Below are 14,950 nucleotides of genomic sequence, written 5' to 3' on the forward strand. Positions count from 1 at the left end.
GCGCTCTGCGATGGGTTGGTGCTCTGCGATGGGTTGGTGCCCTGCGATGGGTTGGTGCCCTGCGATGGGTTGTTGCTCTGTGATGGGTTGTTGCTCTGTGATGGGTTAGTGCCCTGCGATGGGTTGTTGCTCTGTGATGGGTTGGTGCCCTGCGATGGGTTGGTGCCCTGCGATGGGTTGTTGCTCTGTGATGGGTTGTTGCTCTGCGATGGGTTGTTGCTCTGTGATGGGTTGTTGCTCTGTGATGGGTTGGTGCCCTGCGATGGGTTGGCTCCCCATCCTGGGTTGTTCCCTGCCTCACACCCGTAGCTTCTGGATAGTCTCCGGACCCCCTGCGACCCTGAATATGGATGGATAATAATAAATGCTAATATTTTATTTGTTCTCTTTTAAGGTAAAACAGCAATATCATGTATTCTGCTTTCAAAACCATTTTTTGCGTAATTTTTTACTATATTACAGCTTATTATACCAAATTATAGGGATGCACCGATACCGATACCGGTATCTGGTATCGGCCTCGATACCACATTTTCTAAAGTACTCGTACTCGTTAAAAGTCCCCCGATACCGGGGACCGATACCACGGTCTGAGAAATGTCTATGTTTGAGTGGCGTGTAAGGGGTTAATCACAGGCGCCGAGTGCCCGCCCCCAGGTCCCGGCTGCAGCTCAGAGCGGGGAGAAGGCGAGGCGAGACATGTCAGCCGTGTGGAACTATTTCAAAGTGAATGAAGACGACAAAACAAAGGCGGACTGCAAATTGTGCTCAGCGAAATTGTCCAGAGGAGGCTCAAAAGGTAGCGCATTTAACACAAGTAATTTAATCAAGCACCTAAAATCCCAACATGACAACGAGTACAAAGAGTTTACCCATGCTTCTAAATCAACACAACCCACGCTGCAGCAAACTCTTGTAAGACGAGAGAAAATGTCCAGAGACAATCCACGTGCTGTGAAAATAACACAGGCAATTATCGAGTACATTGCATTGAGTGACCAGCCACTCTCGGAGGTAGAAAATGTGGGATTCCTGCGTCTCCTCCATGTTCTGGAGCCCAGATATGATGTCCCAAGCCGCCGCTACATGACTGACACGGAGCTGCCTAAACTACACGACTCCGTGAAAAAACATATCCACAGCCTACTGCAAGCCTCCTCTGCGTTTAGTTTCACCACGGATATTTGGACAAGCAGTGTTAGCCCCGTGTCGCTAATTAGCCTAACCTCCCAGTGGATAGACGAGAGTTTCACGCCGCAACGAGCCATATTACATGCGAAACAATTCCGCGGCTCGCACACCAGCCAGGCTATAGCGCATGTGTTTGAGGAAATGCTCCAGACATGGGGTATACCTAAAACATCAGTACATGTTGTGCTTCGTGACAATGCCAAAAACATGATTAAAGCCATGAATGACGCAGGGCTCCCAAGTCTGCCGTGTGTCGCGCACACGCTCCAACTGGCTGTTCACGAGGGATTATTAGCACAGAGGAGCATAGCTGATGCTATAGCAGTGGGGCGGAAAATAGTTGGCCATTTTAAACATTCCGCCTTAGCCTACTCCCGCCTCGAGGACATTCAGGGACAGCTCAACCAGCCAATAAAGAGACTGCAGCAGGACGTACAGACGCACTGGAACAGCACGTATTACATGCTCCAGTCCCTCATTGAGCAAAAGCGAGTGCTGGGGGTGTATGTGTCCGAGCATGAACTCCCTGACTATCTCACCGCTCACCAATGGGCTCTTATGGAGAAGACTGTTGCCATCCTCGCCCCCTTTGAGGAACTAACTAAAAAAGTGAGCAGCTACGACGCACTAGCCTCTGATGTCATCCCAGCTGTGACTGTGCTAGTGAGACTTCTAAACAGAGAAACAGACGAGGACCACGGCGTCAAGACAATGAAAGCAACCTTACTGGCAGCTGTCAAGAAGCGCTTCAGTGACGTCGAGACCAACCCACTGTACTTCATATCCACCATACTTGACCCAAGGTAAAGTCTGTGTGCTATAGGTATTCAATGATAAACTACAGTACTAAATGTAAGATTAATTTCCATCTGAAATATTGTATTATATTTTTGTAACTAAAATACACAAATACAAATGTATGCAATATATATAATATGAAATTTCCTTATTACTACCAGAAAGCCAAATGGCTGGCATTTGTGACAGTGGTTTAGGGGAAACTAAAATCAGTCCTATTTTTCCACATATTAATACATTCATGAATTTTGTTCAGGTATAAAGATCGCTTCTTCTCCAACAACACTGCTCCGGAGGCCAAGCTGCACCTGAAGCAGGAGCTGCAGATGATGTCCAGAGCTGAGGCAGAGGGGAGTCGGGCAGAAGCTGCAGAACCTCCTGCTAAACTGTTCAAGGCCCAGGCCAGCACTAGCAGCAGTCTGGACACTGTATTTGAAGAAATCGCTAAGGAGCAGCCCCAGGCAGCACAGCCGCTGGCAGCAGGTGCTGCCATTGAGCTTGTCACATACCTCGGGGAGGCCCCAAGCCCTCGTGAAGACAGTCCTCTGAAGTACTGGGGTGTCAACAAAATCAGGTTCCCCACTTTGGCTAAAATGGCCCAGAAATACCTCTCAGCCCCATGTAGCACTGTGGAAAGTGAAAGGCTTTTTAGCTCAGTGTCACACATTATAGATGAAAACAGAAACAGGCTGACTGCTGATAATGCAGAAAAGCTACTTTTCTTAAAAAAAAACCTGCCACTCACTTTTTCTAAATAGGCTCCATTAAGTGAGTCGTCTTAGACTTGATGTTAATACCTACCTCAGTTGCACTGACTGCCACAGTTCTATGTTGGTGGATGTTGTTAGTTTATTCAAATATTGTGCACTAAATAGAAAAGCTGTTTATTAATGCCCCTTGTGTTGTCCAAAGCGGCAGAGTTTACAACAAACTGAAAAAAATACTTGAGTTGCACTGTCACTGTTTTTTTTTTATAATTATTTATTCTGTAATATGTTGCATACAACGTGCTTTTCATTTTAAATAAATGTTCTTAATTCCAAACTAGTCTCTTGTTTTTTTTTGTTAAATTATATGACTAAAGCTGTTACCTGTAAATTTAAATCATGTTTTTATTAAGTACTCGGTATCGGTATCGGCGAGTACTGAAATGCAAGTACTCGTACTCGTACTCGTACTCGTTTTCCAAAAAAGTGGTATCGGTGCATCCCTACCAAATTACATACATTATACCATCTGTTTTCTGAATTTTGTGTATCGGTAACCTTTGATATTAATGTTCATTATTGTTGCGACATGAGGCACAGGGAAGGGCTTGGGTACGTATATATTCTACTGTATATTTGGGTAAATAGTTATAAATTAAACCACATTCATAAGATAAACCACATTCAAGAAGCAATTTTACGTTATCTTTACAGTATATTTTAACATATTACGGTTAATGTTATTTACAGCTCAATCTTTAGTTTCAAATCAGGGTGACAGTGTCTTGCAAAATGTAATTGTTATTGGTTCCAGTAAGAAACAATGTGTATGCACAAGATTTAGAGGCAAAATGATCCTGTGAGGGGAAAAGTACTTTTGCAGGTGCTGTTTGTAATGTACAACTGCTGTAGTGGTGGGAGAGATGCGGCTCTGCAGGGGTTGGTGAGTTGGGCAGAATCTCAGTCAAACCCTGGATGGGAACCAGTGGGGATTAAGATTAAACCAGTCAGGAAAGGGCAGAACCTCCGACTGTGATGGTATCAGTGTCACCTTTCTCATTTTATTTCCCATTTCTTCCATCGCTGCTTTCAGGTTACATCAACAGCACCAAGCACCCTTTGAGGTGCCAGCAACAGCAAACAGGCAGAGCTTGTCCCTAGGTCTCTCACTCTTGTATATGTAATACAAAAAAATGCCTTTCTCCCAGTCAGGCAGAGGTTCACTCGCAGTAATTTCACAATTTCCCTCGGCCCTGGGGGCTTGATACAGAACTCGTCACGGCTGACCTTGTGCAGCACTTAGTCTTTCTTCGGGGCTGTGAGTTCCCTATGAGTAGCCTCTTTTGAACCCAAATTAAAATTCCAGCACCCGAGGTATGTGAAAGCAGTGGATGAGAAAGAGTCTGATGTTCGATGGTGTCCCTCCTGCTTCCTGTGCACTTTCATTTTCCGTTCACATCTCATCAATGTGGAAACGCCCTGAACTTCACCACCAAATAAGAGGCTGCTTAGGTGTGTTCACTAGTAACAGGGAACGTAGGAGCCCAGTTCACCAGTGGTACCATCTTATGATATTTCCAGGTAGGCATTGAGCTTAGAAGTAAGGCAATAGCTGTATTATGATCTGTTGGTCTTGATCCCCTTCAGACAGTGAAGGGACCCGCCCCTCTTTATATAGAAGAACAATTGAATATTTTCTCTTTCTTTACTCGTTCCAGACTCAGTAAATATCAGATGTGGAGTCTAGGAAAACATTCTCTCACAAATCCTGTTAATTTGTTAAACATTATCCATTAGGCAGTAGCTTCTAGAAATGTGTTTGGAGTTTAAGTAAGACAAGATTCTTTTTTTCTTAAGTGAAGACATTTGTACCTTGTGATTTTTACATTACCTCAGGATTGGGGCCGGTATAGAATATTAAGAACTTGAATGCAAATTTAGTCTTCAGAAAAAAATATTTATTAATCCAGTCCAACATCCTGCATTTTGAACAAAAAGCATCATCGCCGGCTGATCAGGTAAGCACGTAGCACTTTAAACGTGTACCAGGATCACATTTCCTGTGTCCAGCCTAAAGCTGACCTGAATTTAGATTAGAAGCCATTTCTGACTGTGCCTTCAGTGGAGCCTATGGTCTTGATGGCACATTTCTGGTACCATACTGAATCAAATGATATCTCTTCAGTTTTCTGAGTGTGTAGACAGCACTCGTTATTTCTTATAGCCATAATCGCCACGATTTTCTAAAAACAAGGCAGGTCTTTCCAAAAATATTTTTAAGCCGAAAACGTGACAAATTCTGTTTGATATGCTCAAACCTGGCATCAGAATATATTATTTTATCAAACTATGTGTTGTCTCAATGAAAACAGCAGAATAGATAATCTAGTTAATAGACAGCAGCATCCAGTAGGAATGGGAATTAAGGTAACAGTGATAAAGCAAGGATCATTTCACTGCAACTATTTTCACCAGGTTCCTATTTATCAAATCGTGACTGTTATTTTACTGAATATTGTAGAACAATAACGTAAGGGAATATGATACAGACATGCTCAGTATATGCTGGGCAGATGTATGTAACGTCAGTACTTGCATATTTCACGTTTTGAGCCATTTAAATCTCCCAGATAAGGCCTGGTTCTGAACCACTGATGTACATAATTAAAAACTAATTTGGTTTCTGCAGTCATTATAAGTTGTAAAAGCAATGCTATTTTGAAATTTAGTCCTGTTCTGCTTTGAGTAACGTTTATTCTGCTTATTAGGCAGCAAATTGATATATTCAGCACAGCCCCACAGTGTTTTAGGTGGTCTGTCTTTTGCCATTCTTTTGAAGTAATATTTTTTTCTGATGTTATTTTATCAAACTATAAAGGTATATAATCCCATTCCTACTGGATGCTGCTGTCTATTAACTAGATTATCTATTCTGCTGTTTTCATTGAGACAACACAGTCTGATAAAATAATATATTTTGATGCCAGGTTTGAGCATATCAAACAGAAATTGCCTCGTTTTCGGCTTAAAAATATTTTTGGAAAGACCTGCCTTGTTTTTAGAAAATCATAGCATGTGATGTAGCCGTAGCTGTTTATCTGTAAATCTTTCAGGTGTGACCGATTCAGTACAAATGCTGTAATGCTTAAAGGGTAACATTAGCTGTCATTTTTGTTTGTAAGCTTCTCATAGGTTGTTCTCCAGGTGATTCATGGGTAATTAGCTAAGTTGGGGTGTCATGCCATTTAGGGAAATATTTGGGGAAGAATACAGTTGGTGTAACTGTGCAAACAAGACTATGTTAATTTGGTGGATGCATCATATACAGAATTTGTTTTGAGTTGTTGTTGTTTACATTAAGCTACATGTTTTACTGAAATTGAAATGGACTCTTCACAATGAAGGTTTATGCCAGATCGTGTGTAGTGTGCACCCCAAAGTCATAATATTTAAGCTCAATAATAAATCGAAATCTGTGGGCCTTATCTTTTTGAGTGTCCGCTGTTAATAAATGTTTGTGATGTTTGTCTGAATGGAAGCTCATGTAAACGTCCTTTGAGAAATTTATGAAGTATATAATCTAGATTATTCCTACTTTAACTGTGGTTGCCAGAGTGATTTCTGGTTGGGCCCTTGAACAGGGTCCTAAGCCTTAATTGCTTCAGGGTTAGGGTGGCCCTGCTTTCTCAATTGTCTGTCGCTTTGGATATAAGCATCTACTAAATAAATGTTTACTTATTCAATAGTGGGAGGAGTGTCAGGTCACTTGTGTCACGTCCTTCTGCTTGCAGGGATCACTACAGTGCTGACCATGACCACGCTAAGCATCAGTGCCCGTCACTCGCTGCCCAAGGTCTCCTATGCCACCGCCATGGACTGGTTCATTGCCGTCTGCTTCGCCTTTGTCTTCTCCGCCCTTATTGAATTCGCTGCCGTCAACTATTTCACCAACGTACGGATGGAGGCTGCCCGGATGAGGTCGGCCAGGGTCCCCTGCCCAGGCGATGCCACCGACGCTGAAGAGGTGCTGCATGTGAGCCAGCTGGTCGGCATTCGCCGCTCACACATAGGTCAAGGGCCCTCCTGCAGATACTGAAAGCCATTATGGTACAACTGTAGAGAGCAGTCCTCCACATTGCCCAGGGAGGTAAACACTTGTCCTCTGCCCCGAGTTAAACTGAGGACCCCTGAGATTTTACTTTCACTGGCTTATTCTCCTTTAAAATTCTTTACTCAGAGAACACTCAATTTCTAGTGTAATTCTGCCTAGAGGTGTAAGGTTACCTTTTCTTGCGATAAGACGTTTGCTCAGGTGTACTAAGAATTTCTAGTTTTTCTTGCAATTTCAGCCAACAACTATTGGTAAGTAAGCAATATATGGAAAGTATAAGGGTGTCCAGACACAGCAGCTATTTACAGTATTACTCAAGGATTAAGTTAATTTTGCTTCACAAGAATGTGGTATCACGCGTAAGGAATTCAACTTCGTTCAGAAAGTCTCAATGCTTTTGAATGCATTCTTGACCTATTTTGTATGGTGGATCCAGTAGTACACCTCACTGTTTCAGGTTGAATCCTTGGTATGGTGAAAAAACTCAGTAATCCAGAGCAGGGCCACCCCAGGGTAAACGTGATCCAGGAAGCCACCATCTGATCAGTCTGTCAGGATGGGAAGAAAGATGACGAGTTACAGTTATGTTAGTCAAAATGCACCAAAAAAAGGCTTGACCGGCCCTGGTCCAGGTGATGGACATGATGTAGATTGTTAGCAGATTGTTAGACTTTTCCTAAACATACTGGACAGTTGTTTCATCACAACAACATGCATATCCAAGCAATAACTTTTAAATTAAGGACAATCAATGCCTCTTTGTCTCATCTGAGCCATCTAACACATGCAGCCTCACACAACATAGTCTCTGTTTTGCAGTTTTATACAACAGTGCAATGTGATTGTTTATTGCATCATAATTAAGATTATGCAATCAGAGTGGACATTACGGTAAGAATGTGTACGGTTTGTGGAGTTTGGTTGGACTGTGGAACATGATTGGGTGATATTTTTCAATGTAGATGGGTACGGTCTTACAAAAGGCCCTGGTTATTTACTTATTTATTCCAAATCCCCCAGGCTGAGGTTATAAAATAAAGTACTAGAAGTAGAATAACTAGTCTTTAATTAGATAAATTTGTCAATTGCCTCATTTTTCCATGCTTAGCTGGCTGTCCAGGCAGAGACCACTGAATGCACCCGTAATGGAAAATAACAGTTTTAAGGTATATTTGTGCAAGTTAAATTAATGTTATAGTGTCCAATTGACTATCAGAGTATGCCTTCAGGAGTTTAAATTTAATTAATGCCGGCCTTCTGGAGTCTAATCGCAGAAAGGATCAGTAACACTGCCAGCCTGAAGAAATGGAAATCCCATTCTGCTTAAAGAAACATATAAAACAACTGCATATTGTGTCCTGTTTGCTGCTTTCATTGGAGTGACTGTAATTCTTCAGAGTGGGTAGTATTGCCTGGAGGAGAAAAATCACAGAGATTTCAGATTAAACATTATTTTATAAGATTTAGGGGCAGCTTCAACCAGCCTTACAAATTACGAGGAAACCAAGTAAACAGGGATATGACGATGAGTTAATTAACAATGTTGCGAGATTCCCTGAAACACTTTTATCTTTTTTTAATTAAATATACTTGCAGACAGGTTAGGATAAGCTTTCATCCATGAAGCTGCTATGACAAGAAAATACCTTGCATTTTAACCCATATACCGCAAATGAATACAGATTAAAATACATTATATTTTGTTTTCATAGCAGCGCAAATGCACATAAAATAAGTACGCATTTGTGCTTTTACAATCGATTGTCGCATGTATCGTTCTTAAAGGTGAATGCGTACTTGCGTACCAGTTATGTGCACCCCTGACTATATACAGTAATCGATTCCATGAAAAATCAGTTTTGTACATGACAGATCAAGACTTTAATTTTGACAACACTATGTTGTGTACATAGGGTGACCATCAAAGGTGGAAAGTTCAGGTTTGGAAAGTACAAATCCAGACAAAGATTTTGTTTCAGCCAACCAATTGAGTAGAAAGAGTCATAGTCACAGGGCCTTCTTTTCCACCGATTCAAAGTGCGACGTAAAGTGTGACGCAAAGTGGTTTGTTAGATTTGTACAAGTGCTGTCCCCTTTCCCAACCGCTGTGCTCATTCAGCAACGAGCTTGTTTTTCCCGTCATCTGACATCATTGTAATAGCAATCCGCTGTAGATCATGCATCGCTGCCTTTTAAAGGTGAGGTGACCCACCATTCTGATTGGTTCATTGCATGTTACGGCCAAAACACGCCTCTGAATAATTAAAAGAGTTAGGACAACCATGTGCTTTGTGTTGCCGCAAAGTCTGGTTTTTCCGCTGTCAAAATAGTGAAATGGATCTGGACACGCCCATAAATGTTAGTTGCACTAACTCACAGAGAGCCCACAGAGTGCTCAACTGATTGGTTGAAACAAAATCTTGCTGGTCTGGATTTGTACTGTCTGAATTTGAACTTTCCACCTGGTGATTATTTGTCCTGATTTCATGCGGACAGTCCACTTTTCCCTGCTGCTGCATGTCCTTTTTGCCCTTTTGTCTTCTTTTGACATCTTCTGTGCATGTAAGGCATGTGTAAGTAATGATAATGATAATATGATAATGATAGCAATATTAATACTATGAGTCCTGTTAGCGTTGACATTAATGTGTAACTACCTGAAAAAAAACAACACTTTTCAAACAAATCTCAACGTTGCTCAGACATCTAGCAAAGCCGTCTGTTGAACTAGTTTTTACTGAGTGGGTTGAATTGTCAGTGAGGGAAAGTGCTTTTGACTGATTCTAAATTCAGGTTGTTTCTTCACATAATATCAGGGATGTATGGGTTTCATATAGCTCTTTCTTTCTAGTTATTCTGAGGTGCATGTATTCCTATGTTAATGCTTATCAATATACCGTATTGGCCCGAATATAAGACAACCCCGATTATAAGATGACCCCCTACTTTTTGACAACTACTTTAAAGAAAAAAATTTTGGAATACCAAAGTTTGCCTTTATAAAGAAAAAATATTTTATTTGACAAGAACATACAAGTTAACCAGCAATCTCTGTTTAAAAGGCAACCACAGGCATTAAGGTTGTAATAAGTGTATTAAACAGCAAATATTCCAGAACACAAATGTTTTATTGGGGGGGTGGGGTATGAAAATTACTAACCCCAAAACCCTTGAGGGTGCAGAATGTTTTAAATGCAGCAGAGGGTAAAAAAGCATATTGTGGAGAAAGGTTGAGTCATATTAACAAATGATATGACAGCTCTTTTAAAGTGAATGTTACTATCAACAGCCACTATCAATTTAATTCTAGCAGCTTCGCAGCCAGGGAAGCCAAAGATTTACACGACACTCAGGGATACGCGCTAAACACGCGCACAGCCAGGGAAGCCAACGATTTGCACGACACTCAGGGATACGCACTAAACACACGCACAGCCAGGGAAGCCAACGATTTACACGACACTCAGGGTTACGCGCTAAACACGAGCACAGCCAGGGAAGCCAACGATTTGCACGACACTCAGGGATACGCGTTAAACACGCGCACAGCCAGGGAAGCCAAAGATTTACACGACACTCAGGGATACGCGCTAAACACGCGCACAGCCAGGGAAGCCAAAGATTTACACGACACTCAGGGATACGCACTAAACACGCGCACAGCCAGGGAAGCCAACGATTTACACGACACTCAGGGTTACGCGCTAAACACGAGCACAGCCAGGGAAGCCAACGATTTGCACGACACTCAGGGATACGCGTTAAACACGCGCACAGCCAGGGAAGCCAAAGATTTACGCGACACTCAGGGATACGCGCTAAACACGAGCACAGCCAGGGAAGCCAACTATTTGCACGACATTCAGGGATACGCGCTAATGACGCGCACAGCCAGGGAAGCCAGCGATTTGCAAGACACTCAGGGATACACCCTAAACACACGCACTGCTATGGCTGCCAGCTCTCACGCATCTGGTGTGACCCACTTTTTGAGTCTTACGCTCTTACAAGAAATCTTACGGTAAATTTATATTACGGTCAAAACACTTGTTACAAAATATCATATTTGGTGCCATCTATTCCCTTTCTTGTCTAGACCACAAATATAAGACGACACCACATTTTCAGATGTATTCCGAGAAAAAAAAAACTCATCTTATGTTTGGGTCAACACGGTACATCCTTTAAGAAAATGGACAGTAGGTGATCATGTTTTACATATTTCACATGATCAGGATAATGGTAGTAGCCCAGTAGGTTAGGGGGTTTGATGCCTGCCTCCGGCGGTACTTGCAGACTGCATGTTGCCCGTGGTGAGTGTGGGTACCCTGACTTAAGATGGGATCCTGTCTGGGGTATCCTCTGCCTTTTGCTGCCTGGGGATGCACCCTGGACTAGCCATGCCCCCATACTGGTTAAGGGATTGGGGACGGTCTGTCGATACTAACAAAAGCAATACTCATAATCATTCAATATCAGAAATGATTCTGTTGCCCAAAATGCTTCTGGCTGCGGAAACATCCATCCATTTTTGGTACCCTCTTGTCCTGTGCAGGGTTTTTGGGGTCTGGACCCTGACCCAGAAGTAACGGGCACAGGGCAGGGAATAACCCAGGATAGGGTGCCATTGCAGGACATGTAAATATCATTCACACAATTTGACAACCCAGAGGAATCCCCATGAGCACATGGGGAGAAAACATGCAAACTCCACACATGTGAAGGCCTGGCACAGACTTGAACCCTGGTCCCAGAGGTATGAGGCAACATTGGTAACCACGGCACCCCCATGCGTACCCCTCAGTGATCATGTCAGTTGCCATTATGTTTACTGTTAACCCATACTGTAAGTCTGGGATGGGCTATCACTACAGTGAAAGCTTTAAATATTTGTCACAGGATTAGAACATATTACAGCATTTTGGAGTTAAGAGAAATCAATAGACAGCAATCCCTTAAACCTGAACCCTTAATGTGTGTAGAATTTATTGAACCACCACCAAGATAGTGATGGGGAAGTCAAGGCGGGGTAATAAAATCAAACATGTTGCTCATTTTTACTTTTTAACATAAAGATTGATATTGGATAGTAAATATTTACTCATTATCTACTTTATACTTGTATGTAAAGCTTTTTAGACTTGATTTTGATTGAAAAGCAAAGATTCCATGAAATTGATGGTTTTCTGTTAGGAAGCAAACCCACACTGAAGTATTATATATTCTTTCTTTTGAATTATTATATTTTGCCTCTAAGTTGTCTTTTGTGTTTTGCAGCAGAATGATGTACACAGCAGCCTGAGAAAGAGGGTGAATTATGTGAGCCAGGCGGCTTCAGGGAGCTGCCAAAGATCTGATTCGGGCAGCACGCTCAAGGTTATGGGAGGCGGAGCTTCCGCAGCAGCCCGGGCTCCATCACCACCCACTGCACTGTACCCTTCCAGCCTGTCAGAATCCAGTCCCAACCCATTCAGCCAATTAAATGCAGCACAGATGCTGGCCCCCTGGAGCACACCTGTAGCCCCAAATTCAAACATACATACGGGCTCCCCACCCCTCCAGAAAGTCAAGCCAGAGCCTGTGCAGGCGATAGGGATCAAGACAGACTCCAAACGGACTACACACATGTCCCTGCTGCCACCAACCTCTTCATCTTCACCCAGTTCAGACGCAACCAGCAAAATCGACAAATATGCCCGCATCCTATTCCCGGTCTCATTCGGAGCATTTAACATGGTTTACTGGGTGGTCTACTTGTCCAAGGACACAATGGAAACTAGTGATGGGTAGCCTGATAGTATCTATGCTTTTACACCACTGGCAAAACAAAATAGAACAAATAATAGTGTGATTATCAGACACTCGCTAACTACAGTTACAAATCAATTACCTCAGCTATCGCCCACGTTGTGTGTGGTCTCCTTTAGCATAAGTGCTTCTGATATATATTGCCTTGTGTTAATGAACACAAGTTTTCTATTTTCACCGCCTTGGCTGGGTAACTGTGGTAAGCAGCTATATGTGCTTCAGCAGAAAGAAGTAGCTTTATAGGGAAAGTGTCACTCGGGTGTTCGTAAGCAACGCATTTGTAATCCGTTATTATTGTTACCTCGATTTTTTAGGATATACAACAGCCAGTCATTTAGTCAATGACTTTTGGAGGATAATATACTGTATAATAAATTTTATGTATTTTTTCTCCATTTTGTATTTCTTTAAACAGTTCTGTGTGGCTTGAAGATCACGTTAGAGGTACACTGCATCCATCCTGTTTAAAAAAAGAACAAAACAGAAAAACATTTTGGTAACATTTTCAAGGAATGTCATGAACACATTCTTAAAGCATATTAAACATGGCTATACATATTTAGAAAAATGGTAAGACATTATGGTCACATTTATTATCCATCCAACAACCCACTTATCCTACTGGGTTGCAGGTGGTCTGGAGCCTATCCTGGAAGCAATGGGCACGAGGCAGGGAACAACCCTGGATGGGGGGCCAGCCCGTCACAAGGCACACTCACACACCATTCACTCACACAAGCACACCTACGGGCAACTGAGTAACTCCAATTAGCCTCAGCATGTCTTTGGACTGTGGGGGGAAACTGGAGTACCTAAAGGAAACCCCACGACATGGGGAAAACATGCAAACTCCACATGCATGTAACCCAGGGGGAGACTCAAACCTGGGTCCCAGAGGTGTGAGGCAACAGTGCTAACCACTGCACCACCATGCCGCCCCACATTTATTATACATTTCAAATGTTTTATGAAGATCTCATCCATAACACACTATAGGTACCTTTTTAAGTTCATTCCATCCATCCATTTTCTATACCCGAGCTCTTTAAATCTGGACCTCGATTCCAAATCCAGGCCTTGTTTTCAGTTCTCCCAGGTAGTTAGTTTAATGATTACTGACTCTAATTGGCCACAGAGGCTTCATATCCGGCTCACAGGTAAAGGAAGGCTGGAAAACCAGCAGTGCTCGGACCTTGAGGACCGTGATTTGAATAACCCTGTTCTATACCTGGAACCTCCAGTTCAGGGTCACAGGGGGTCTGGAGCCTATACCACAGGCTATAGGCACAAGTCAGGGAACAACCTATCACAGGGCACACTCACACAGTACTCACACCTACAGGCAATGTGGTAACCTCAGTATGTTTTTGGACTGCAGGGAGGAAAGTACTGTACAGTACTTGGAGGAAACCCCAAAAAGACACAGGGAAAAGATCCAAACTCCACATGGGGCTTTAGCAAAAACTTGAACCTTGGTCCCAGAGTTGTGAGGCAACAGTACTAACCACTGTGCCATCAAATGCAGTACAAACAGGCCTCAATTCTTGTACCAATCATCATACAACAGTTGGTTCTGACTAAGAAATCTAATCAGACAAGAGGTGTTCTATGAGCGCTGTTATCAGAGTATAATCGCACTCGGACATTTCACATCAGATCTATCACTCCGTTTTACAGGTGTGCCTAAAAACTGTTGCTTAAATGTAACCCTCTGGAGCTGGCGATCCCCCGCAGGATCAAACATATCTCGCCAAACCGCCTGAAACACTCCACGAGTTTATGTCACAGAAACATTAAAAACACCCCAGAAACCTTGAACGGTCTACTAAACATATATGGAACTCTCTCTCTTTCTCTCTCTCTCTCTCTCTCTCTCTCTATATATATATATATATATATATATATATATATTAGTGCTGGGCAAGTTAACGCGTTATTATCGCGTTAACGCAGTACTTTATTAACGCCGACAATTATTTTATCGCGAATTAACGCAGTTTATTATATTAGTAGTAGTATTATTTTGAAAGTCTGTTGCTCGCTGGCTCTGAATCAGAGCATGTGAGCGGAGTGGAGCGGAGCGTGAGCGAGGAGCGGAGCCGGCTGAATTTGGTCAGAGCGCGAAGCGGTTTTTTAATTAAGGCTGGAGCAGTCGCTCTGTCTCTCCAATTTCGCTCCGATACCGCTCACACTACGATTCTGAGGCGCGCCCAAATCTACCCAGAATTCATCTGTACAATTATCAAGACTGTTACACAAATTGGAACGAGATGGAATTCGCAAAGTATTTCACAAAGGAAACTGATAAATCATACAAGTGTACTATTCTTATCAA

The 14,950-nt window shown here is 42.5% G+C and overlaps 2 protein-coding genes across 14 annotated transcripts in view; both read left to right on the plus strand.

Annotated features, from left to right (window-relative positions):
- LOC111857616 (gamma-aminobutyric acid receptor subunit alpha-6-like) overlaps nucleotides 1-14,167 on the plus strand; it is a 32,758-nt gene extending 18,591 nt beyond the window's left edge. For 6 of the 13 annotated variants that reach the window (XM_023838679.2, XM_023838684.2, XM_023838688.2 and 3 more), the window contains 2 exons: nucleotides 6,488-6,729; nucleotides 12,085-14,166. In XM_023838679.2, coding sequence (XP_023694447.2) covers nucleotides 6,488-6,729; nucleotides 12,085-12,597 — 755 coding nt within the window. In that variant the 3' untranslated portion in view covers nucleotides 12,598-14,166. Of the gene's footprint in view, nucleotides 1-6,487; nucleotides 11,564-12,084 lie in introns of all 13 variants that reach the window. The other 7 variants (XM_072707123.1, XM_023838687.2, XR_002841396.2 and 4 more) reach the window with 6 other exon arrangements.
- Nucleotides 164-2,966, plus strand: LOC111841124 (zinc finger BED domain-containing protein 4-like). Its single transcript, XM_023806625.2, has 2 exons — nucleotides 164-1,994; nucleotides 2,246-2,966. The coding sequence occupies exons 1-2, from the start codon at nucleotides 700-702 to the stop codon at nucleotides 2,745-2,747; spliced, it is 1,797 nt and encodes a 598-aa protein (XP_023662393.2). The 5' UTR covers nucleotides 164-699; the 3' UTR covers nucleotides 2,748-2,966.
- Nucleotides 14,168-14,950: the final 783 nt, after the last annotated feature.

This window comes from Paramormyrops kingsleyae, chromosome 25 (assembly GCF_048594095.1).
Source record: "Paramormyrops kingsleyae isolate MSU_618 chromosome 25, PKINGS_0.4, whole genome shotgun sequence".
NCBI classification, from domain to species: Eukaryota; Metazoa; Chordata; class Actinopteri; order Osteoglossiformes; family Mormyridae; genus Paramormyrops; species Paramormyrops kingsleyae.